The following is a 26,655-nucleotide window of genomic DNA, read 5'->3' as shown; positions in this document are numbered from 1 at the left end:
TGGCCTGGGGAGATGGACTGGGGGGGCACCAGTACATGTGTGTATGACGGGGAGAGATGAGAGCACCTGGGAAGAGAGTATAGTGGAGCTGAGAAAAGGAGTTGGGCATAATCACCGAGATGCTGTTTTCAGTCGCTAAAGTGTGTCTGTTTGCAGCCCCCTGGACTGCAGACACCCAGCTTACCTGTCCTTCACTATCTCCTGGAGTTTGCTCAAACTCATGTCCATTGTGTCAATGATGTCATCCAACCATATCCTCCTCTTTCACCCCCTTCTCCTCCTGCTGTCAATCTTTCCCAGCATCAGGGTCTTTTCCATTGAGTCAGCTCTTTGCATCAGGTGGCCAAAAATATTGGAGCTTCACCTTTAGCATCAGTCCTTCCAATCACCGAGTACACAAACTTTAAGGGGTATAAAAAAGAAGATCCTCTCTTCTTTGTTACTTACTGTCTCTGTCTGCTGCCTCACTGATGAGATCTTATATCAACAGACTCTTGATCCAGTTTCTTCATCTGTAGAGTGGGAATAATGTCTTCTTTCTTTGTCCCATACTGTTACAAAGATCAGTTGATTTCTGGTGAAACATGGTGGCTTGAAGTAGCATATTTACTACTGGTCCCTCCAAAACCCCACCGAAATACTTGTAAATTGGGGCAAAGGCATTAACCTGCAGGAGAAAAAAGAAACAGAAGATAGAAGTGATGAAATATGGAAACCAAAATGCACATGGACAGATAGCAATGGATTTAGAAACTAAAGAATGATGGTTTTTAGGCCAGCAGTGACGGGAAGAACAGAGGCTGACTTTTGCCCTGTTTCTAGATATTTAGGCTGTTTGTGATTTTTCTACATCACAGATGATTCTCTGAAGAACATCTTCATGGGAGCAGCCTTCTCTTAATATTCTTTCCTCATGGCCAACTGTAATCCCACGTCTGAGAGTCCGAGGGAAGAAAAATACTTACGGATAGTACCGCATTTTGCCAAATTGCCTTTCAAAATGCCTGTGCTGATTTACTCTGCCATCAGTAATTTTTTTGAGACCAGCACATTTATGTAGTCTTGTCAGCATTAGTTACTATCACTTAAATGTTTTGGCTAATTTAATAGGTGAACATGACATCTCGATTTTAAGAAGTTGTATTTATTTGATAACTAGCAAATTGGAAGCTTTTGCCATGTGTATTTACCAGCTATATTTCCTCTCTGGTGAGTTCTCTCTTCATATTTTATTTATTAGGGCCTGGATATGTTTTTTTCTCAATATGTATGAGTTTTATAATAAAGATATCCCTTGGCCTGTCGTTTTGCTGCAATTACTCACCCTTTGATCTGTTGTTTTGATTTTTTTCTTTTGTGATATTTGAAAAGCATAATGAAGTTTCCTGATGTGGAATCCATCACTTTTCTTTTGATTTCTTTACTTCTTTTAAACTTAGGAAGGTTTATCTTTAAAAAAATCTGATTTTCAATTCTTTTCCTAATGTGATTTTCCATCTTTAACCACTGGACTCATCTAGGATAGCTTTGGTATTTGCCCCAAATGTCTGACCTGGCCACCTCTTACTCACCAGCTGCTGATGCCCACACCTCCTACATCATAGCAATCAAAGCTGCCTTCGTGCTCCTAGACAGTGGATGGCCCACACCTCTCCCCTGTGCTGCCCAAGGCAGAACTCCTGGAGCTTTCCTCCTTCTCATTCACCACCCACATCCACTCAGTTATGGCCGTCTAAGGTTATACTGGGCATCCATGGTGGCTCACTGGTAAAGAATTCGCCGGCAATTCAGGAGATGTGGAGATGTGGGTTCAATTCCTGAGTCAGGAAGATCCCCTGGAGAAGGAAATGGCAACCCACTCCAGTATTCTTGCCTGGAAAATCCCATGGACAGAGGAGCCTGGCGGGCTACAGTCCATGGGGTTACAAAGAGTCAGGCAAGACTGAGCGACTGAGCACCAACGGATATATTTAATATTATGTGGTTCTTCCCCTGAGTCTTTGAAAAAAGTGTATAGTGCTCACTCTGCTTGGGATGCTTCCCCATCCTCACTTTGTCTCACTTTTACTAGTCTGCCAGGTGGACTCAGATGTCTCCTTGCTATGTGCGACCAAAGTGCTCAGTCCTTCCCTTTATGCTCCTCACACCAGACTGTGATGTCCTGCTAACTTGTTTATGGTCCTCTGTCTCTTTTCACCACTAATGTAGCCTCACTGACTAAGCCAGTGCCTGATACATATGGGAACTCAATACATACTCGTTAGGTATGTGGAAAATTAAATAAATGGAAGACTATACCAATAGAACAGAAATCATACCTGTCTGTGTCCCAGCAGGGCTTGATTTGAGCACTTTCCTAGAGAATATGAAAGTAAAAAGGATAGTATATTGGAATTCAGGCTTCTTAAGGTACCAGTATGTCATAGATCCTGTGGACTGGCTTGTTCAACAGTAACAATTTTGCCGTCCTTCTAGGCATCATTATTGTAATGCAAAGCTGGAGGAATGAAAACATTTCCCAGACTGCCTTGCAGGCAGTATTCTACATGTAAATTATATCCAGTACAGTTAGATGCACTCTTGGGACTTAATGGAAGGCAGGAGTGGGTGGAAGGCTACTTTCTGGCTGCTATTTCTCCTGCCAAGAAAGGCCAGCAGAACACAAAAACCTCTCCAAGGTTCACCACACTTTCGTGTTTCTGCAGGCAATTATAGTGACAAGAATGGCAGGACTGAGTGTGGAGGCAGAAGCTTCTTGGTTCTGAATCACCACGATAGTGAATTAGCTATAGCTATCATCTCTCTAACTAGTGTCTTTCTCTCTCTTTCTCATTTATTTATTCACATATTTATAAAATAGAGCTAATAGAGACTCTTGAATTCTACTCCCCTAGTCTTTCCACCAATTTTGTAACCACCTTTCTGTTTAAAATACCTAGAGAGTTTTCTGTACTGAACCATGGCAGATACACAGAGGATACAAGGACTGCTTCCCACTCATTGATCCAAGTAGCCCAACTTAATTGATTGTAGACAGCAGTGCTATTCCTAGGATCTAAGTGAAGAAGAACTAAAGAGCCTCTTGATGAAAGTGAAAGAAAAGAGTGAAAAAGTTCACTTAAAACTCAACATTCAGAAAACTAAGATCATGGCATCTGGTTCCATCATTTCATGGCAAATAGATGGGAAATCAATGGGAACAGTGAGACTTTATTTTGAAGGGCTCCAAAGTCACTGCAGATGGTGACTGAAACCATGAAATTAAAAGATGTTTGCTCCTTGGAAGAAAAGCCATGACCAACCTAGACAGCATATTAAAAAGCAGAGACATTACTTTGCCAATAAAGGTTCATCTAGTCAAAGCTATGGTTTTTCCAGTAGTCATGAATGGATGTGAGAGTTAGAAAGAAAGCTTTTCTGTAAAGCTGAGTGCCAAAGAATTGATGCTTTTGAACTGCAGTGTTAGAGAAGACTCTTGAGAGTCCGTTGGACTGCAAGGAGATCAAACCAGTCAATCCTAAAGGAAATCAGTCCTGAATATTCATTGGAAGAACTGATGCTGAAGCTGAAACTCCAATACTTTGACTACCTGACACAAACAACTGACTCCTTGGAAAAGACCCTGATGCTGGGAAAGATTGTAGATGGGAGGAGACGGAGATGACAGAGGATGAGATGGTTGGATGGCATCACCGACTCGATGGACATGAGTTTGGGTAAACTCTGGGAGTTGGTGATGGACAGGGAAGCCTGGTGTTCTGTAGTCCATGGGGTTGCTAAGAGTCAGACACAACTGAGCGACTGAACTGAACTCAACTGAGGATGAGATTGTGCTTACTGGTTATTCTGTGGTCTGTGAAGTTTCTGTAAATCATTTTTACTATCTTTTCCTCCTATTCTTGGCTTCTTTTGAGATTTTATTAGCATAGACCTCAACTCGGCAATAAAACTGGCCAGTAATAGATGATAGTACAGCCTGGCCTAAATATAAAACTACATAGGAAAAAATATAGGTAAATGATTCAGATCTTTAACATATTAAGAGCTCTTTTCAATCACTGAATAAAAAGAAAGCTAACCTGATTGAAAACTGTATGGAACACATAACGGGAAGAGGAAAAATATTCAAAGAGGGTATTAAAATATTCCTCTTTTTTTCTGATCAATGTAACAAAGGTTTTAAAGTAATACTCAGATCTGGTGGATGTTTTTCTTATACTGGGCATTCTCATACACCTCCATAAGCTTCTAAAATGGCTTAATTTTCTAAATGTAAGTTTGGCTACATTAGAATCTGCCTGCAATGCAGGTAGACCCAGGTTTGATCCCTGGGTTGGGAAGATTCCCTGGAGAAGGGAATAGCTACTTACTCCAGTATTCTTGCCTGGAGAATTCCATGGTCAGAGGAGCCTGGTGAGCTGCAGTCCACGGGGTCACAAAGACGCGAACATGACTGAGGAACCAACATAAATATCTTTAAAATATTCATTCTGTTGGATCAGCAGTTTTCAGCTGGAGTCATTTTCGCCCCTACAGGACATTTGGCAATGTCTGGAGATATTTTTGGTTTTCACAACTATGGTCAGTGGGTGCTACTAGCATCTAGAGCTATATAGAGACCAAGAGTGGATAGAGACCAAAGATGCATCTCAACATTCTAAAACAGGAGAGTCGGCACAAAGAATCCATGGCCTGAAATGTCAGTAGAGTGAAGGTTGAGAAATGATGTCTTAGACACCAAAGTTCTACTTTATTTACCCAAATGAAAACATTGAATGTACTTCAAGATTCATTTATTTAATCCTTTTTGGAGAGCAACAGGTCACTAGCTTTTAAAAATTAACATGCATTTACTCATAATTTTTAATAGATATCCATCTTGGAAATGCTTGGACATGTGCATGAAAAGGTGTGCACACACACTGATGTTCTTCTTAGCATTAATTTCAGCAGTGAAACTTTGGAAATGACCAAATGTCAATCAGTGGAGTAACAGTTAATATATGTGCATGCTCTGAGTAACAGAGGATTTGGCTATTTCACCACCCACTACTCTTTTTCTAAGGTCCTGTCCTTCTTTAGAGAGACTCCTATGCAGTAGATAGGCTTGGTGGAAGAACTATTTCGAAGACTCCATTCATCCCGTCCTTTTCTAGTTAGAAATCAGAAAAAAATCGATATTTCTTTTCTGATCCTTTGGTCACATGACCTGTTTGTCACATGACATTACTTTGGCCAATCAGATGGGACTTTAGATCTTTAACCAAGCCAGAGCCAGAGAAGAGTTGAAGACCAAATCTGTGAGTGTCAGCAGTGGGGGCAGTGGGAGGTGTCTATGGCAGTTCTTGCCGATTGATGGCACTGGGCCTCTGTAACTTGGTCCACCAGAAGGGCCTTCGATTCTGTTATTAAAAATAATGGTGATGGAAGGCCCGGCAGTAACCCAATAAATAGACACATTAGATATCTGTGTGTAGAGAGTATCCCAACTGATATGTTAGAGAATTATAGACAGTCATTAAAAAGGAAGATCATCAAGACATGTTAGTAAGTGTAAAATCAATAACATTCGTTCACTCAAGGAGTGTTTGTCGAGCCCTTCCATTTATTAGTCTCTGTGCTCTGAACAGGACATACCTAGTTTCTGCCCTCATGGAGCATTATTTAAAATAGCAAAATATCAGAAATAAATTAAGTGCAACAATAGTAAAATGAGATAGATTGTAAATTATGGCACATGTATTAAGTGGAAGAGCTAACTTCCACTTAATACAGAAATAAAAAAAATTTTTTAGTAAATGTATACTGTCAGTTTTTATATGTACATATACATTATATATACTAATTGAAATAACATGAATATATTGAGTATATGTGCATATTATATATAATGAACACAATAAAACATTAAAATTTTATATACATTATATAAACAAAATATGTAAATATGTCTATGTATATGTATCTACATATCTTTCAAAAAATTTCATGTAATCAAGAAGAGGTATAAATACTGTATTACAATGCCGGCAGGATTCAATTCCGAATGTTGGAAGTTTTTTGTTTGTGTTTTCTAAATTTTGAAATCTGCATATGTTGTTTTTAATAAACGTAAATTTTGTTATTTATAACCATAAAATTATTTAAGATAAGAATACAGTAAAACGTTTGAAAGTTCCTAAGCCCATTTTATGACTGTACTAAGCCACATTTATTAAATATTCGACATTAAGAATATATGTGCTAAATAAACAGATGTATCTATATAACATATCCATAAAACATATATGTTACTGAGTAAAAACAAACACCATTACTACCTTGCTTTAAAACATTCCACACTCGTTGGCCTACATGTGCTGTGCTTAGTCACTCAGTTGTGTCCGACTCTTTGCGACCCCATGGACTGTAGCCCACCAGGCTCCTCTGTCCATGGGGATTCTCCAGGCAAGGATACTGGAGTCGGTTGCCATGCCAACCTCTAGGGGATCTTCCCAACCCAGGGATCGAACCCAGATCTCCCTCATTGCAGGCAGATTCTTTACCATCTGAGCCACCAGGGAAGTCCGTGAATACTGGAGTGGGTAGCCTATTCCTCCTCCAGGGGATCTTCCTAACCCAGGAATCAAACCTGCATTGCAGACAGATTCTTTACTGGCTGAGCTATCAGGGAAGCCCTCCTTGGCCTATGCTATCCTGAAATTTCCTTTGCTGGTCCTTGAGATATTAGCAGTTACAGAAGGGACTGTGGGCAATAGCTGGGTTGATTTCCCTCCCATTGCCCCATGGGGAGGGTCCAGCTGAGATCTGGAGCAGGCAGCTGACACAGGAGTGTCCTACTAGAGAGCAGTCTGCATTTCTGGCCTCTGGAATCATCTTCCAGTATGCTCTCCATGTGTAAGCACACACTCTCACATCTTGTGTTAAGTGTACTCATGGTGGGATGCATGAAGCTTCTAACACCATCTCTTTTGTTTTGGAGCAGGCAAGGTGGGACCACCTCTTGATATCATGCTGGATGCTCTGAACTGTTCAGCTTTCAGCATACAATGGAAGATGCCTAGGCACCCTCTGAGCCCCATCATGGGGTATACTGTGAGTACCTGGGCACAGGGATTTCTCTAGTGGGTGTGTTGGGGGAACTGTACCTCCTTCCCATCATTGCTCCTTCTGTATCTGGCCTTCTGATATCAGCCCTCTTATAGTGGGGGAGCCTTATTCTCCCTCCATGAAACCAGAGATGTTTCCCTTTAAAGGGCCTTTGTAAGTGTTCTGAAAGTCAGTTGGATCTACCGGGTCCTGACTCTGTTCAGTTCAGTTCAGTCAGTTCAGTCGCTCAGTCGTGTCTGACTCTTTGCGACCGCATGGACTGAAGCACGCCAGGCCTTCCTGTCTATCACCAACTCCCGGAGTTTACTCACACTCATGTCCATTGAGTCGGTGATGCCATCCAACCGTCTCATCCTCTGTCATCCACTTCTCCTCCTGCCCTCAATCTTTCCCAGCATCAGGATCTTTTCAAATGAGCTAGCTCTTCTCATCAGGTGGCCAAAATATTGGAGTTTCAGCTTCAGCATCAGTCCTTCCAATGAATAAGGATGGAGTAGCCGTCATAGTCAACACAAGAGTCTGAAATGCAGTACTTGGATGCAGTCTCAAAAAACGACAGGATGACTCTGTTCAGGGATGGGAAAATATAAACTCAGTGGAAGACATGCTTCTTGCTCTCCAATTGCCCACAGTCAAATTTGGAGACCAAAGCAGATATATGGGAAGTGATAGGGAGTCACTGTCGTCAGTAAGGACAGAATAATGTAAAACCTGAATGAAAGTGATGGGGTGGACAGGTAAAGTGGAGAAGGGGACAGAGAATGCATTCCTACCTCTGAGAGGTGAAAGATTGGCCTTTTAAAAAATATTTTCTTTGAAAAGTGTTTTTAAAAATGAGTCAGCGTTTTGAAGGTAGGAAGTTTCAGATAAATTCTTAGAATCCTGAAATCTCTGTGCATATATCCTCACCCCAGGCCCACAAGCCTGCTGGAGCTTAGCTGTCCAAGGGCTATAAACTCCCCACGAGACCCCAGACCCACCCTTCCCTCCTGTCTCCCGTTCACCAAGGGAGAGAAGGCATTTATCAAACCCTTGTCCTGTCATCATTTTAATGCAGAGAAATGTATTTCTGGATTCAGGCAGACACAAGAGTGAGAAAATGAAAGACTCCCTGGGAGAATGTTGGTTTCAGAAATACTGAAAAATACTAGAAGGTGGGTCAGCCCTCCCCACCCGACTTTAGAGTGTCTCCTTCCCGGCTTCTACGGACTTAGGAGGATGCGACCCCAGCCGGGTTATGTCTGATGTTTGCTGACAAGGGGCTGGTGTGTGAGAGGTGAGATAGCTCACATCAAGACCCACTGTGGTTGTGAGTACACCCCCAACCTTGGGTCCTCGGTCTGCTGGAAAAGTGCCAGCCCCGCTCTTACCTCGGATGTCTGCCTCTTTTCCAGGTCTTTTACTCTGAGGTCGGTGTAGACAAATCCCTGCAGGAACGGTCCTATGGTGTGCCGCCCGGCCTGGATACCCCGACCACTGTGAGTAGCTCCATCCTGGCAGCACCCCCAAAAGCACAGCCTGTGAGTGACATTTCACTGATGTTCAGAAGGATTTCTAGTTTGCTGTGTATGTGTACTGCTGTCTGTACAATAATAACTGTTTGTATAATCCATTGGAATTTAGAATGTCTTTCTTGTCCATAACCCCATCACATACATCTCTATCCTCAGAAAGGCAGCCGTGTAAGGAATGTTTCCATGGACTCAGTCCACCCCATTTATCCTGCGAGAAAACAGCCACCTTACAGCTGTTTTATACCCCCCTTCTTTTCTCTATAAAATCCAATTCTGGTTTTTTTAAAATCTTAATAAAGCTTTATAAATAAATATGACACATTTATATCTTCTCAACTGCCTGGAGACATAATGCAGAAGAAAATGATGTAATTGGAAATGTATATTCAAATGGTGCAAGTTGTTTGTTTTTCTTCTCCAGCCGGCATCCTGTCCTTCCACTAACCAACTGCTGGCTCTTTATCTACTTCTCTTCTGTTTCCTGTCAAGGTCTCTCGGGGTGAATTTCTCTGCCTTAGGCATGTTCTGTTTTCTTTTCTTTCACTTGCCGTCTCCTTCTCCGTTCCACTACAATTAATCTACAGACTAGAGCCTTTTTAATTGCTCTGCAAGGAGTTAGCACCACTGCCCAGAATACTGCAGCTTTAATAGCACTGGTGGTGGAAGTGATGTCTATAACTCCTGTCTAGTAAATGCCTGCCGGGCGCTGCACCTAGAAACCTATTTGTCATCCGTGATGAGTAACCATCACTTACTGAGCATCTGTCACCTGCCAGCCACGCTCCCTCATGCTTTACATTTCTTTTGCCATTTAATCCTTACAGCTATCCTATGACCTGACACGGATGCTGAGACTCGGGGAAGTGAGGTGACATTCTTCAGATCATACATTAACAAGTAACAGTCGACTGTAAACCCAGGGCAGACTGCATTCTGAGCCCTGCTCTGGCTATTTTTACCAGAGCACTCATGACTCAAAAAGAAGAGATGCATGTCTTCAGCTTGCTTGTATTTTGCATGCTGCTTTTATTCTCAGACTTTTGCTTAAGTACCCCTCAGTTGCCTCAGAAGCCCTCAGCCCCAGCTTCTGTGGTTTATTCTGTCCTAAGAGGGGGCAACTGGGGTGGCCCCACCTGTTGTTGTTCAGTCGCTCAGACATGTCCGACTCTTTGCAACCCCATGGACTGCAGCACGCCAGGCTTCCCTGTCCTTCACTGTCTCCCAGAGTTTGCTCAAAGTCATGTCCATTGAGTTGATGATGCTATTTAATCATCTCATCTTCTGCCCCCACCTTCTCCTTTGGCCTTCAGTCTTTCCCAGCATCAGGGTCTTTCTCAATGAGTTGGCTGTGTCTATCAGGTGGCCAAAGTATTGGAGTTTCAGCTTCAGCATCAGTCCTTCCAATGAATGTTCAGGGTCGATTTCCTTTAGGATGGACTGGTTGGATCTCCTTGCAGTCCAAGAGACTCTCAGGAGTCTTCTCCAACACCACAATTCGAAAACATAAATTTTTTGGCACTTGGCCTTCTTTATGGTTCAGCTCTCACATTTGTACATGACTACTGGACAAAACCATAGCTTTGACTATACAAAGCTCTCTGAAAAGTGATGCCTCTGCTTTTTAATAAACTGTTTAGGTTTGTCATAGCTTTCCTTCCAAGGAGCAAGTGTCTTTTAATTTTGTGGCTGCAGTCACCATCCAGTGATTTTGGAGCCCAAGAAAATAAAATCTGCGACTGTTTCCATTTTTTCTCCATCTATTGGCCATGAAGTGGGGGCACCAGATATCATGATCTTAGTTTTTTTCATATTGAGTTTCAAGCCAGCTCTCCTCTTTCACTTTCATCAAGAGACTCTTTAGTTCCTCTTTGCTTTCTGTAATTAGAGTGGTATCATCTGCATATCTGAGGTTGTTAATACTTTTCCTGGGAATCTTGATTCCAGCTTGTGATTCATCTAGCCCGGGATTTTACATGATTTACTCTGCATATAAGTTAAATAAATAGGATGACAATATACAGCCTTGACGTACCTCTTTCCCAGTTTTGAACCAGTCAATTGTTCCATGTCTGTTGTTTCTTGACCTGCATACAGGTTTCTCAGGAGACAGGTAAGGTTGGTCTGTTTAAGAACTGTCTTTAAGAACTCTTTAAATTCCATCTCTTTAAGAACTTTACAAAGTTTGTTGTGATCCACACACTCAAAGGCTTTATTCTTTCCATTAACTATACCTAGGTGTTAGAATATGCTACCAAATTTTAGTATTTGATTACCTTGCTGATTTCAACAAATGTTCACAGTTGCCACTCTGCCCAGCACAATATCACATACAGTTGCTGTTCTTGGGCAGCTTTTGGGAAAATCACATTTACACTGGGTCTCCCAGGTGGTGCTAGTGGTAAAGAACCCGCCTGCCAAAGCAAGAGACATAAGAGACATGGGTTCGATCCCTGTGTAGGGAAGATCCTCTGGAAAATGAAATGGCAACCTACTCCAGTATTCTTGCCTGGAGAATCCCATGGACAGAGGAACCTAGCAGACCACGGTCCATAGGGCAACAAAGAGTAGGAAGACTGAAGTGACTTAGCACACACTCACACACCTTTACACTAGATAAAACAATTAGAGAGCAACGTGAGACCAGATTTCATTCACATGCCACTTACCAGATAGACTGAGGTTTTGAAGATAGATTAGTGTAGGAACAAGTGTTCAAGAGGTAAAATTTGGGGCTGAGAATTGAAGCAGGGGCAGTTTCTGGAAAAGGCAAAGAAGACAGAGGGGAATTCAAATCATTTGAACCAAGGGACTGAACACTCAAGTGTGCATAACACGTTCTTGTGCTTGTGTGTTTGGGTGGGGGAGGGGGGATTGCAGAATACACAGAGTGGAGAGAGGAAGTGATGATTAGAGATAAAGACAATGAGTCAGGAAGGGGGAAGGAAGAGGTCTGGTATAGCAGAGTGGGCTGACATGCATTCAGATTCCTGTATGGCAACAAATCACCTGGGTGACCTTACTGGGGCTCAGTTTCCTCATCAACAGAGCAGGGATTTGAATAGGGTCTCTATCATGGGTAGTGTGTCTGTGGTTCCTAGCCTGTGTACTATGGTCCTCCAGGGCTCTGCAGCAAACTCACAGGGGCCTTGTGGAATATTTGAATGTTGCCCGGGAATTGCAACATCTGTGTAAACTACTACTACCAAATCTTTTGGGTATAACTATTGAATAAACGGAACTGTCCGGGAGTTTTTTTTTCTGGATTAGTGGTGCTGCTAATTCAGTATTATTTTATACTGAGAACAGAAAAAGTTTGGGACCCTCTGTACTCTCTTCACCCTACAGCGTAAGGATGTTGTGGACATTAAACAAGGTCATGGTCATAGAACCCCCAGCACCACACCTGGCACAGATTAAGAACTGAGTGATGTTCGAGAGAATTCACATTGCCAAGCTGTGTGTTTGCTGCCCTTGACTGTACATGGCAGAAGGGCAGCTACTCTCCGGGTTCATTTTAGTTCCTGCAAGCTTTACTTTCCTCTCCTTTTCATACTGTTTTTTTTTTTTTTTTTTCTCCTCTCTAGGGACGATTGGATCATCAGATGATTTTTGTAAGTATGCTTCAAAAAGTTAAACCCTTGCCCCAACCCAGGAGTCAGGGGGTCTCTTTTCATCAAAATGTCAATTTTCCTGCATCTTCCTCATCAATTAAGGCCCACAGAGAGTGCTTGGTTCTAGTGGTAGCAGCAATGGCTGGGCATACGGGTGAATTTTTAATCATTTAGAAAGAAAAGGCTTGTATTTCACCTGGAAGAGTAAAGTTAAAAGCAATATTTTTAAAGTTTGAGGTAATTTAAGTTCTGCTCCCAGACAAAGTGAAAAAGATTGAAAAGGAGAGAAAATATTTCAGTCAGCAAGCCCTCCTGCAAGAAGCGCTTCCCCACCCCCCTTCTTCTTTCCTCACTTTCTGTAACAATTCTAGACCTTGTCAATGAGACCAGACCAGGTACCTAAACCTGGTTGATTGACTTTCTGGACTGGTTGCCAAACAGAGGATTGGGTTGACAAATGGTTAGTCTGATTCAAATGAAGAATTGACCAAAATAACCTGGTGGTTGCTGCTGCTGCTGCTAAGTTGCTTCAGTCGTGTCCAACTCTGTGCGACCCCATAGACGGCAGCCCACCAGGCTCCCCCGTCCCCGGGGTTCTCCAGGCAAGAACACTGGAGTGGGTTGCCATTTCCTTCTCCAGTGCATGAAGGTGAAAAGTGAAAGTGAAGTCGCTCAGTCGTGTGCGACTCTTAGCAACTCCCTGGACTGTAGCCCACCAGGCTCCTCCGTCCATGGGATTCTCCAGGCAAGAATACTGGAGTGGGTTGCCATTTCTTTCTCCATAACCTGGTGGAGTAGGTAGAATTCTGATATTTTCTTTGATACTCTGCCTATGTAAAAGCTTCTGATTTGGTTAGCATTTGGTATCCACACTTTCTAATCCCATGGACAGAATAGCCTGGTGGTCTGCAGTCCCTAGGGTTGCAAAGAGATGGGCACGACGGAAGCAACTTAGCACACATGCACACACCATCAGTTAAAAATTATTTGAACATATACCAGAGTACCAACATACGTATGTATTTGTAAATTATATATCTGCTACTCTACTAATATATTGTGTACATTCTAAAATCCTACCAAATTTTAAAGGAGGAGATGAAATAGAAAGTTCTTGTCTTCTTTGGGTATTTCAGTAAATTTTGTCTTGCTAACTAAGGGGAAATAAACCATCACCCTGCTTTGGATTTCACTGGTCTGGCTGACCCAGAATAGTGATGCTATTTGAGTCTTACCCAAGGTTAAGGGATAAAGCAGACAGGAATCATGGGACTTGCATCTAGTCCCAACTCTGTCACTAGAACAAGGGTAACTGTGGGAAAGTCTCTGAGCCCCTGTAAACATCTCTTGACTGTAAAACAAAGGGGCTGGTTAGTAATGGTTTCCACCTGGGGGTTTCTTTGTTCCCTGTGGCATATGGAAACATCTGGGCATTCTAGTGATCAAGCCTCAGGGATACTGACTGTCCTGCGATAAGGGTAGATCCATAGGAGGCAGATATGTTCAGCCCCAAAGCCAATGCTGCCCTCCTTGCAAAACCCTGAATGATACTCGTAACTTTCTGTGACCCCTCAGGAAATGGAAATCCTTCCAACTCTTCCCCGCACTCTGGCCTGCCCTGCCTTCCTTGGGACCTTTGAAAGAAGGCTGTTTGGGAGAAAACCCTTTTCTATTTCCCTGTGCCTCCCATCTAATGATGCTGAATATTCCCAACTTCTATTAAGGCAACCAAAGCACAGATTTGACTTGTGAAGTCAAATGTGATGTTGAATCCAAGGTCAACTAGCCACTAGTGAAGGTTATTTTAAAAGAATTATAAAATTTCCGTGTTGAAACTCTGGCCTAGAGAAGTGAAGTGGAATCCCTGAAAGCACACAGCTCTTTGGCTGCAGAGCCTGGGTCTCCTGGCCCCTTGTCCAGTGCTCTCCCACTTCTTGTCCCCTCTCCGCTGTGCTCACTGGATGCCCTCCTGTAGGGACAACCCGACCAGACTAGTGAACAAGACAACATCCAACTTCATTTCTGGAAACATATGACTTTGTTTTCCAGCAGTAGGAAAAAAGTACAGCATGAATGGGGTTAAAGGTGAGGTCTGATTCAGGGTCAGAGATTTAAGTTCAGAACCATTTAATACAGTTTCATCATTGCAAAGGGAATAGGGATTCAGTTAAGAATAGTCCTGTCTTTTCAGGGCCTGCTTTTACATAGCTATCTAAGTTGTTTTTGTACATTGGGTCTAGTATGAAGTAGAGTGAAAGTTCAGCGGCCCCCAAACCCAAGGGTAAAGGGTGGCCCAACGGTAAAGAATCCGCCTGCCAGTGCAGGAGACATGGGTTTGATCCCTAGGTTGGGAAGATCCCCTGGAGAAGGAAATGACAACCCACTCCAGTACTCTTGCCTGGAAAATCCCATGGACGGAGGAGCCTGGTAGGCTGCAGTCCATGCGGTCGTGAAGAGTCAGACATGACTGAGCGACTTCACTTTCGCTTTTCACTTTTATGCATTGGAGAAGGAAATGGCAACCCACTCTAGTGTTCTTGCCTGGAGAATCCCAGAGATGGGGTCACACAGTCGGACACGACTGAAGTGACTTAGCAGCAGCAGCAGCACCCATCTTCGCTCTCTCTTTAAGAAAAGTATGGGAGGGGCCGGAGGAGACTGTGGGATTCATTCAGGTTTCTACTCCAAGAAAGCAATTTCTTTTTCTTTGTTTTTCACCGTTTTGTGCGGAAAGAGGTCCAAGAGAGAGAGGTATTTTGACTCATTTTCAAACTTCCACAAGACAACAAAACATTTTGTTTTCTACTTTGAAAAGGGTATATTTAGCATCTTATCTAGTTTGGTGCAAGGCTAAAGTAGTTGCCATAAGACATTTAAGGACAGCAATAGAAAGATTTGTGGAATTATGCAGCATTTTACTAAAGAATTCAAGGGTTATCACAAGTCATACTATTTTGAGGGATTCCATTTGGAAGAGAGATGCAAGAGGAGGAAGTGTGGTTAAAGCACTGAATCCAGCTCCTCTTTTTTATAACCCCAGCTGCTCAGTCCCCTTGACCTCACTCCCTTATGCTCACCTACCAGCCTGTCAGCTTAGGAAAAGACCAGAAAAGACTGGAAATAGTTTCTGGGAGGGTAACACTTCACCTTTCAGAATATACCTGGGCTAAAGGTCATACCAATTATTCCATGTCTAACAAAAAATTAGTTGTTTTTTCATCCACATTAAGAACTTCTATTAGTGTAATTTCCCTTGATTTTTAATTATCACTTTTACATTTCTGATAACATAAATTTCCTTGTTTACAGATAAAGTAATCTGATCTTCAGTGTTTCTGTTATAAATTTTTGTTAATTTAAATATTATTTAATATTTTTCACTCATGTATTATCCAATTATAACTTTGTCCATGGAGTCAAACAAAGCAGGGTTTAAATCCCCACTTTGCCACTTAATAAATACACAACCTTGAGCAAATCATTCGCTTTTTCAGAGATTCAGTTTTCTCCTCTGGAAATGAAAATAAGAGTGATATCTACCTCACAGGGCTGACGGAAGAATTAAATCAGGCTCTGTATGTTTCTGGAGCAGATAAAGCACTCAATAAATGGTAATTAATGGTAGCTGTGTTTGGTATTGATGCATAGCTAATATCTATAGTAGTCTATAAAATGACATTACCACCCCCATACTTCATACAGTATAATAACTTCATGGGAGGAAAGAATTCTAAAGCAAAAGCCTGTGAGAGCATTGGATTGGTTTGAAAGTGTATTTCTGCTTCTCTGGGAAAAGCCTGTGAGTGGCATTTGGGAGAGTGATACGGCAGTCTTGTATACACCTGCTGCCTCCAGCCTCTTAACCACCCAACTTGACATGCAATCAGGAGACAGATGGTAGAACTAGGGTGCACAGATGCAGAGAATTAGAGCAAGGGTGAGGGTGGGGGCCATGGAGCTGGGAAAACAGGACCATATGTTCAGCAGAGACCCTTCATGCAGTTACATGTAGGATGGAGTCGTTGGGGAGAGAAGGGACGGAAGATGGGAGACCCACACCCCCCCTGGAGGCTGTAGAAATGGCCCAAGTAAGGATTCAAGGGAAATGAAAGGAGGGAGCCAGTCCAAAAGGCATGTGGATGTGGCTGGGGACAGATTGATAAAAGGAAGTCAGCCTTGTCTCTGTATTACTAACTTCAGGTCTAGGGCAGAGATATAGAAGCTGATAATCCTGTTGGAGGGGTTATTAGGAGAAATTGGTTCTTGACGAGGTAATCTGTTTATGTCAGACATCTTGGTTTCATTTCTTCCATTCATTCACTAGTTCATTTATCCATTCATCATAAAAGCATCGCTTGAAAATTTGCTCCATGTCTGGTAATGCTATTCTAAGCTTTGGCATGCCAGAGGAGTACGAACTTGTCTTGTGCCCTTAAGTGGGTGGGGAGAAGGTGACCAATGAGCAATTACAGTCTAAGGTGAGTGTTGCTACATTGAGGTACATCAAGGGCACCAGGGAAGCATAGAGGAGGGACTCCTAACCAGACTGGGGTCTGGGGGTCAGAGAAATGAGGTAATGTCTCAGTTGAACTGAGTTATGAAGGATGAGCCAGGCAGACATGGAGAGAAGGGCATTTCACATAGAGGGGGCAGCAGGTTCAAAGGCCCAGAGGCAAGGAATTGAATGGCATAAATTTGAGCCCTGCCAAGTTCTTCAGTATGACTGGAATGTAGAATGTAAGGAAGGAAGGCGGTATGAGATGATGCTGGAAGAAGAACCAGGGGGATGCAAAGATGGTATCATAAGTGGAGAGTGACGTGATCGGATTTGGGGTTTAAGAAAACTGCTGTAGCAGTGTGGAGTCCAGATTGGAAGTGCAGAAAGTATTGGAGGCGTTGCCATCATTGTGGGGACTTGGACTTAAATGGCTGTGAAGATAAAACGACATGGACAGATTCATGTGATATGAAAGAGTATTGGTACTCGATTGAATGATGGTTAGAGAGCAGGGGTGAACAAGTGTTGAGAATTTCTGGTTTGGGTAATGAGGGAGAGCACACAATGGTGAAGCAGTTTTTTGTTTTGTTTTTGGTGGTTGGAGGAGGAGTGATCAGTTGAGCTTTGGTTATGTGGAACTTGAGTTGCGTGGTTGTTGAGTAGAGATGCTCAGGTGGTGGTCATAAACTCATGACTGGAGATCAAGAGGCAGCTTAGAGGTGGGGATGGAGGGAAGTGTCATTCGAAGGTGCCAGAAGCTAAGGGAGTAGTAGATGAGCTCGCCTAAACAAGGCTACAGAGTGAGAGGAGATGGTGAGGGGTGAACTTCTGGGAAAGGCCAACACCAAAGGGGCCAGCAGAGAATGGGGAGTGGGTGAGGGACACTTGAAAAGAGAAACAATAAAAGTAGAAAGAGACCAGGAGGAACAGACACAGTTTCCAAGGGAACTGGGAGATTGAAGAGGCAAGGGTGGGTCACAGTATTGAAAGCTACAAAAAGTCAAGTAAAGATGGAGACATCCCCACGTGGTGGACTGCAGAGTTGTTGTGATGACTTTGGTGGAAACATCTCAGTCGTTAGTAGTGAGGAGAGGCCAGATGGGAGCGGGGTGAGGAGTGAACGGGAGGTGAGAAAGTGGAGACAACTTCTTCAGGAGGGTTGTGTCTCTGGAGAGGCGACAGGGGCGCATGCGTGGTGGTGAAGAGTTGATGGTTTTGAAGATGAGAGTGACTTGAGCACAGTAATGAAGGATCTGGTAGGTAAGGGAGAGGTTGGAGATACAGGAGGAAGAGAGGAGGGGAGACAAGTGGAACTCAGAGAGGTGAGGCAAGCCCAGGACCAGTGGTTCACAAACCTGGCTGCCAGTATTAGCATCACCTGGTGAGCTTTAAACAGACTCGGGCCCTGCCCCCCAGAAGTTCTGATTTAAGTGGTCTGGAGTAGAACCTAGCATTGGTATTTTATTTGTAGATCTTTGAATGATTTTAAAATGCTCTCGGGGTTAAGGGCTACTATAGTAAGTATTCAGTAATTACTTGTTGAATCTTTTTAAAAAGTTTTGTTGATCAATTGATTAGTTCTTATCAACAATTAGTATTTAGTCATTTGCAGGGGATGTTGTGAAGAAATATGGCAGGATGCCTGCTCTCAAGTGGCTTGCAATCCCATGGGAGAAATAGTAATAATTTTAATATATGAAAGTGCTAATTTAGTGGCGTAACACTTAGTGTGGTAAGATTGAGTCTGTGTGGTCAGGTGTCGAGATATTTGGGCCTCAGAGAAGTGGTAGGACCTAGGTAAGTGGAGAAGAGGAGGAGTTTCAATGTCCAAGACAATAATCATTAGGATCCTGTTTCTTGAGGATGGCCTTGGAACCAGCGACTTTACATACATTACCCCAGATGCTATAACTGTGCAAGATAGTTATCCATCATTCCCATTTACAGAGGAAGAAACTGATGCTCTGGGTATTTAATATGAAGGCCACAGCTAACAATAAGTGTCAGAGTCAGGATTCAAGCCCAGGACTGATAGATTCCACGTCAGTATCATTTTCTCTACAGTGTACTGAGACCAATGCGACCCAGGCTCCCACTTACCATATAGCACTGTAGCCTCCATCTGGGGCTTCCCTGGTGGCTCAGATGGTGAAGAATCTACCTGTAATGCAGGAGACTTGGGTTTGATCCCTGGGTCAGGAAGATCCTTTGGAAAAAGGATTGGCTACCCACTCCAGTATTCTTGCCTGGAGAGCTCCATGGACAGAGGAGCCTGGAGAGCTACTGAGAGCTACAGTCCAGAGCGTGGCACAGAGTCAGACACGACTGAGCGACTAACCACACAGGCACACAGAAGCCTCAAGACGGAGTGAGTCCACTTCAACTGGCTTCTTGGTCAAGGCTTCGGTGCAGGTTCAGTTCACACACACACACACACATTCCTCATCAGTCCTAGTGGTTTTCAATGTCAAAGTGTTAGTCGCTCAGTTATGTCCAACTCTGCGACCCCATAGACTGTAGCCTGCAAAGATCCTCTGTCCATGAGATTCTCCAGGCAAGAATACTGGAGTGGGTAGCCATGCCCTTCTCCAGAGGATCTTCCCAACCCAGGGATCAAACCCAGGTCTCCTGCATTGCAGGCAGGTTCGCTTCCATCTGAGCCACCAGGGAAAACCCCACCATGACCCACCAGCAGCATCGCTTGGGAACTTCTTAGGAATGCAGATTCTCAGACTGCTTCCCAGATTTACTGAATCAGAAACCTTGGGACCCAGGCTTAGCAATTTGTTTTAAGGAGCCCTCATGGTGATTCTGATGCAATTTGGGTACCAAAGTTTGAGTCCCTCCTTTATGGATGCAAATGAAGACCTCAATTTGCTGTTGTGGCTAGTACCTGAGCCTCGGTGATGTGCAAATGGAAAGAAAGGTCTGGGGGATTCCAATCCCGGAAAAGATCCTTACCTGAATTCCAGCAGCCTAGTACTCTTATTGAAGAACTCAGATATTAAGAGCAACAGCTGATAGGGTGAATGAGTCCCAGTTCTAAGACAGTGTATATATTCCAATAAAAAATAATTCACTAGTTTTTGGAAATACGTCATGGTGCTTTTCTCTTTGCAAATTAAAATACTTGGCCAATCCTAGGGAAAGCAAAAGCCTTCTCAGGTAGCTCTAGTGGTAAAGAACCTGCCTCCAAATGCAGGAGACATGAGACGTGGATTTGATCCCTGGGTCGAGAAGATCTCCTGGCGGAGGCCACAACAACCCACTGCAGTATTATTTTCCTGGAGAAACCCATGGACAGAGGAGCCTGGCAGGCTACAGTCCATAGGGTTGCACCGAGTCAGACATGACTGAAATGATTTAGTACACATGCACATAGAGAAAGCAAAACAATCTCCCAAGCAAATTTCACAAGGGCCTCAAGATGTAACCCTCATGGAAATTGTCTGGTTTGCCTCAAAGGAACTTCTGATCATTGATACATTTTATGTTTGGTCATCGACAGGAGGAAGTGATCGGAGATTTGAAACCAGGCACTGAATACCGCGTGAGCATGGCAGCTTATAGCCAAACTGGCAAAGGACGGCTAAGCTCTCCTCAGCATGTTACCACTTTGCCCCAAGGTAAAATGGGTCTGATTCATTAATAATAAGAACTGTTATTTAGGGCTATTCATTCATTCCTCCATTCAGTATATACCAATGAGGACCAACTCTGTGCCAGGCACTGTGCTACATTAGGCTCTGGGAATTCAGTGGTGAACAAAAACAGGCAGTTTTAACAGCCCCTGCCCTCGTAAAACTTAGTGGGATGGGTCAAGATATTATCTATTTATGTGTGGCCATAGATAGTGACAAGTGCTTTCCAACATGATATAAGATCTTTTGTAAGATCCCATGTAGAGGGGGCAGTAAGAATTCCCTAAGGACATAACTACTAAGTAGAGATCTGATAAGTAAGTGGGGATTAAGAAGCTGAGGAAGAGGGATGGGAGAAGAGATTTTACAGGCCAGGGAAATTAACAAATGCTCATTGAGGTGGTGCTGTGGTGGGTACTCGGGGACAAAGGTGGTTTGAAAGCATCGTTGCTCTCAGGACCTCCCTGGGGAGGAAAAGGTGCATGGTTAGCATGTAACTCAGTGTATCTGAGTCCACTCACGGCTCTGGAGCACTCAGAGGGAGCACTTCCTCACCCTAAGTCTTAGGAGGATTTCAGAAAGAACCGTATCTTTGGCCTGGCTTTTGAAATCTGCGTAGGATTTTGCTAGGAAGAGGAGGCAGGAAAAATATTTCTGGCCAAAGCAACAGTGTAAAGCTGGCAGATGTGAAAGTCTGGATATGAAAATAGTAACAGCAGTGACCTTGGGGTGATAGAATCATCCTACATCTTCACACATGAGAGCTTTTCCAGATGTCCTACCATTGGTATGTATTCTGATGATGGGGGTGGGGGGAAGGGAGGAGATCCACACACAGAAGAGTGGAAAGTAAGTGCCATTACATTAAGCTTTTAATTTTCCTCATAAGTAAATATCAAGGGGCTTCCCTGATAGCTCAGTTGGTAAAGAATCTGCCTGCAATGCAGGAGACTCTGGTTCAATTCTTGGGTCAGGAAGATCTGCTGGAGAAGGGATAGGCTACCCACTCCAGTATTCTTGGGCTTTCCTTGTGACCCAGCTGGTAAAGAATCTGCCTTCAATGCAGGAGACCTGGGTTTGATCCCTGGGTTGGGAAGATCCCCTGGAGAAGGGAAAGACTACCCCTTCCAGTATTCTGGCCTGGAGAATTCCATAGACTGTATAGTCCATGGGGTTGCAAAGAGTTGGACATGACTGAGTGGCTTTCAATTTCAAGTAAATATCAATTCTAACACGTGCACAGGGGTCTTAAAGGGTGCACAGCACTGTGTGTCCTGGGATCAGTAGTCTGCACATAATTTAATTTAGTCGGATTTCCAGCCATGGGTCCTTGGGGAGGAAGGGAAGATCAGCTCTCATTGATACACCTTGTATGAATCCTGGAGAATCCAGTTATGGTCTTTGGGTTATGCTTATTTTGGTTTGGACTTTGAGGGACTGTTCTGAACAGAGACGTTTAGGCTGTAGAAAGCACATGTTCTTTGGATACATGAAACCTCTCCAACAGCAAAGACTACAGCCAACTCCAGTTGTTTGCTGTCCTGCCTAGACTCCTGCCTGCCTCCAACAGCACCCCAGCAGCCGCACGTCATTGTGGTTTCTGACTCCGAGGTGGCCCTGTCTTGGAAACCTGGAGAGAGTGAAGGAAGCTCTCCTGTTCAGTACTATTCTGTGGAATTCACCAGGTGAGTCTGTGTGTCACATTCAGAAGCTAAATGTACTGACCTCAGGTATTCCGAACACCATAGAAGTCTCCATTGCTTGTGTATTGAAGAGATGACAAAGGCCTGGAGGCCTGACTTGGGCCAGCACCAGCCTCCAGCTGGCTTTGATAGTGGGTCATCTGGTAAACCTATCTATACTCACCTTACCTCGTCCCCATTTCCCTGCCTCAGTCAGACTGTCCCAGCCTCTGAAAACTCCTGAGGTACCACCGCCAACAAGCTTTTCAAGCTCACCACTGCATTTCAAGCTCAAGACGTAACTCCCTCGCTCTGAAACATGATGATTGAAGTGTATGTTTGAAGGTGACTTTTCTCGAGGGAGAGAGGAAAAAACCTTTAAAAACAAGTGCAACGCATTGTTCCCTTTACATCCATATTGCCGTGGGGCAAGTTTCTTGGTTTGGTTTCAGCTTTTTTCCCTCATCTACTCCAGCTCTCATATTCAGCTCATCAGAGGGTAGAAGAGTCATTAGAAGTTCTTCTAAGAACTTACACATGTAAAAACATGGATTCTCAATGCTGCTGTGTAATTTTAAGCAAAAACAAAAACCAGAAGAACACCCCAACCAACCAATGAGCAAAAGTAAATCCCTATCTAGGACTCTTCCTTTGAGCTCTAGTTGCAGCTGAATTTTGAATGGAGTGCCTTGCTGAGGAAAACACAGTTTGTGGAGTTGGTGTTCTCTACATTAAAAGTGACAGGGTTTGTCTGAGGCCAGTTGCTTCATGGATTCATAAAGAGACTTGTTTAGCACCTCATTCCTGAGGCTCTCTGAAGCTGAGACAAAGGATTTTGGTAAGATTTGATTAGCTCTGCTTCCGTTTCTTGACTTCCTAGCCTATTTTTTGGTAGTCGAAACAGATATTTGTTTCTTCAGAGAAGTCCCACGCTGAGTCTCTTTAATGCGTGAGTACAGAGCTCATTTCAGGAGGGACTTATTGAACTGCAAGTGGCAGAAGTGTGAAAGATGAGACTGTAATGTCCTGGTCCCTGTGACGGTCAAGTCCTGTGAAAAATCTCAATTCGAAGAAGACGAACTCCGGGTCACATCAGCAGTCTGTCTCCCTCCATCTCTGACTGTGCTTTCCCCTTTATTGGCTTTATTTTCAGGCTCTTCCAATAGTGTGGCAAGAAGGCCACCAGGCCCTGAAAGCTTGCTGTCTCCTAGCCTGGCTCCCCACTGGAGAAGAGTGGCTCTTTCTCAGTGGACCCATTGGAGCCTTAGCATTTACTCTAGTTGGCCAAGCTCCAGTCCCAATCATAGTGGCCAAGGAGAAAAGTATCCTAATTAGCCAGGCACTTATATTTTGAGCTCTGGAACTAAGGACTGGTGGGTTACTCAGATCTGAAGTATACGAATTGAGGGTTCCTTAAGGTTGCATCTTTAAAGGAAAATTGTGCAATTAATAGAAAAGAGAGGAACCAATGCTGGGAAATTTTAAAAATAAATAAAAGATATTCTCAGAAAAGCTCCAGACCAATGCCCTTCATTGAAGATAATCTACAATCCTACTGTTGAACAGATTTGGTAGGCAAAGCCTGGAATGTGCCTGGAGTAGAAAGATGCTAAGCCTGGTTTAAATAGTAGTAAAACTGCAACTATAGAAGGTCTTAAAACTTAGCTTTCTCTTCTGTAAAACTTAGAGTGAAACGTATAATTGCTAATTTACTTGTCCAACACAAGCAAAGCAAAGTAATACTTTCAAATTTTGAAAAATGTGCAATGTTTTTCATAGTAGCCCAGCAGATCATCTCTGTAACTTCCAGCAAAGATGATGGCTATCATTTACTGTTAATTTTGTGGTAAAACATGTGTTTTTTAAAAACTTAAGTCTGATGTATTGGTAAAAGGTGAAAATTACAGTTTCTTCACCTGTATGTGGGCTTCCCAGGTGATTTAGTGGTAAAGAATCTTTGATCCCTTGGTTGGGAAGATCCCCTGGAGAAGGAAATGGCAACCCACTCCAGTATGCCTGCCTGGGAAATCCTATGGACAGAGGAGCCTTGTGGGCTACAGCCCATGGAGTTTCAAAAGAGTTGAACATGAGTTAGGGACTAAACAACAACCCGTGCCAACAAATGAAAGGAGAATATGAAGGATGGATTTAGAACCAGAACTGGAAGGGAGTGCTTGCTGCCTCTTCTTTCACCAGCAGGGGGCTGGTGTAAAAAGTGTAAGTCACTTTTCCTCCTTTAGCCACACACAACGCCTTCTACAGTTTGAAGTCTCCAAAAGGAGAGTGTTTTAAGAGGACTTGGGTAAAAATAGTTTACTTTATTTGGAAGAGGGAATGAGAAAGTCAGGAGGGGGATAGAGGACATATGACTTGTGTTACAGAAGTCACTTCTACAGGCAGTGGGGTTTCTATAGGGGTCCTGACTCCATGGAGTTCTCTTTGGAGCACAGATTTCCTCTTGAATTTGCTTATCAAAAAGATAGGAGCCATTTTTCCCTGGTAAAACTTCCCACCCTTCCAGGCTTGGCTGGCCTGTGGATTAAGACGGTAGGTCTAGGGATCGAAGGAGCAGTGATGTGAACACAGTGTATACTTTAGGTTCTGTGCTGGCCTTGAGAGGCAAGTTAGGCTCACAGGAAACTGTATCGAAGCTGCTGCCGAATCAGGACAAGGGCAGGTGACACAGGCCCCAAAAGCAATGACTACGATGTCCTTATGTGGGTGATAAATTAACATGGGTGATAACTTCTTCCCGCCTTATAGTTCATCATGAGGAGGACCAAGTAAATTCACATACGAGAAAGAACTTTGTAGATGTCAAAAATCTAATCAAGTGTAAGGTGTATATGGGTGTTATGTACCTACATTTAACAATTATAATTCTTCAACAAAAAATGCATCTTAACATTGAGAATGTTGTTACGTCTAACATTTGAGAAACTCAGGCCCCAAATTCTATGTATAAATATTTTAAAGGTATATACCATTTTAACAAACTGTTAATTTTTTTTTTTTTTTATGTTTATCTTAACAAGTATGTCTTTTCAATGTCCTGGAAAGCTAGGTTCAAATTGAAGTGTTCCAAATGGAATATGGTGGAATGCGGAAAGCTAGCTTCTGGTTCCAGCTCCTATACTAGGGATTCTGCTTCTGTTATCTTTTCCGAATATGTGCTCTTAGTCAAGTTAGTTTATCTCAGAACCTCCATTTCCTTATCTGTAATATTAAGCTAATGTGACCCTCATTGAAGAATTGTTGCTTATAGTCTTCAAAAAGTTTATTCATAGTAGACATTCTGTATCTGTTTCCTTTTCCCCATACCACTATTGCCCCTTTACCAAGAAAGAAATTGGGGCTCAGTTGCTTAAGTTGCTTTGCCAAGGTAAAATGACTGGTTAGGGACAAAATGAAAATTAAACCTCAAGTCTCCTGATTTCCAGCCCAGTGCTCTTTCTACAAAGCCCCACGTCCTCTTCACGTGTGTGATCCACCTTTGGAGAGGTAAGCATGGACTCAGCCCGCCTGGAGCCCTACTGGCTTAGGAAATGGGAAGCCTCATCTTAGGCTGCTGTTTGCTGTTTTCCAGAAAGAAAGCTCTCGCAGCTTGTTGTGCATTTAAAGTTTGGCTGCAAAATAAATCCCCACATTCATTTGTAAACATCTCAGACTCTATCCCATTTCAGTCGAGAGCCTGAGGATATGTGTTTAGAGAGAGCTTTCCTGGACTCTCAATCAGAAACTGCAGTTAGTGTGAGAGAGACTTTGGGGGTCTTCAGTTTTCTTTTTTCCCAGAGAGGTCTGTTTAATGCTTAACATTGATTTTTTTTTTTTTTTTTTTTTTTGCCCAGATACCTTCTGTGTACAAAAACACCCATGACAGGTCTCTGTGTGAGCCAAAAAATTTATTTTATATCCAAAAGGCAGGCTCTTGACAGCCCAAGGCTAAGAAATTGTAGAATCAGTGTATTGCCAGTGGTTATCCTCAGGTTTCACCTTCCTGAATGTGAAGTTCTTGCCTGAGTTCTATCGCTTGGAAGATGAGATTCCAGTCCTCTCCCTTGGTAGGCGCTTATACATCAGTTGCTCTTCTTATTCAACAAGGATAATGATATCAAAGGCACTGTCACAAAATAGACTAAAAAGTTTCTGAAGAAATATTTAATTGGCTAATAAAAGATTAACCTGAAAAACTATGGATGGGCTACTGACTGATTTTCTGCTAGTTGTGTTCGTATTTGGACATTTCATATATTTGTGATGCTCTGAAAGGGGGCTTCCCTTGTGGCTCGGACAGTAAAGAATCTGCCTGTAATGCAGGAGACTTGGGTTCAATCTCTGGGTCTAGAAGATCCCCTGGAGAAAGGAATGGCAATCCAGTATTCTTGCCTGGAGAATTCTATTTGGACATTTCATGTTATTTGTGATGCTCTCTTAGGTTATGGGCTTTAGGACCAAGCAAAGTTTTGTTCCTAATCCAGCTTCTACCTCCTGTAAATTGGAGGATACCTACACACAAGCACCTTAAACAGGTCCTCTCAGAATCAGAGGGGGAAGGCAATGGCACCCCACTCCAGTACTCTTGCCTGGAAAATCCCATGG

At 43.1% G+C, this 26,655-nt stretch overlaps 1 protein-coding gene across 1 annotated transcript in view; it reads left to right on the top strand.

Moving 5' to 3' along the window:
- The window catches only part of EGFLAM (EGF like, fibronectin type III and laminin G domains), a 190,843-nt gene that overhangs the window by 58,405 nt on the left and 105,783 nt on the right, over positions 1–26,655 (top strand). Inside the window, exons 2-6 of the mRNA XM_043887626.1 lie at positions 6,986–7,095; positions 8,505–8,588; positions 12,209–12,235; positions 20,242–20,359; positions 21,924–22,059. Coding sequence (XP_043743561.1) covers positions 6,986–7,095; positions 8,505–8,588; positions 12,209–12,235; positions 20,242–20,359; positions 21,924–22,059 — 475 coding nt within the window. The remainder of the gene's footprint in view (positions 1–6,985; positions 7,096–8,504; positions 8,589–12,208; positions 12,236–20,241; positions 20,360–21,923; positions 22,060–26,655) is intronic.

The sequence above is a fragment of the Cervus elaphus genome, chromosome 25 (assembly GCF_910594005.1).
Source record: "Cervus elaphus chromosome 25, mCerEla1.1, whole genome shotgun sequence".
Taxonomy (NCBI): domain Eukaryota; kingdom Metazoa; phylum Chordata; class Mammalia; order Artiodactyla; family Cervidae; genus Cervus; species Cervus elaphus.
Note: the sequence above shows the minus strand (reverse complement) of the source record. Positions and strands in the feature narration are given on the sequence as shown.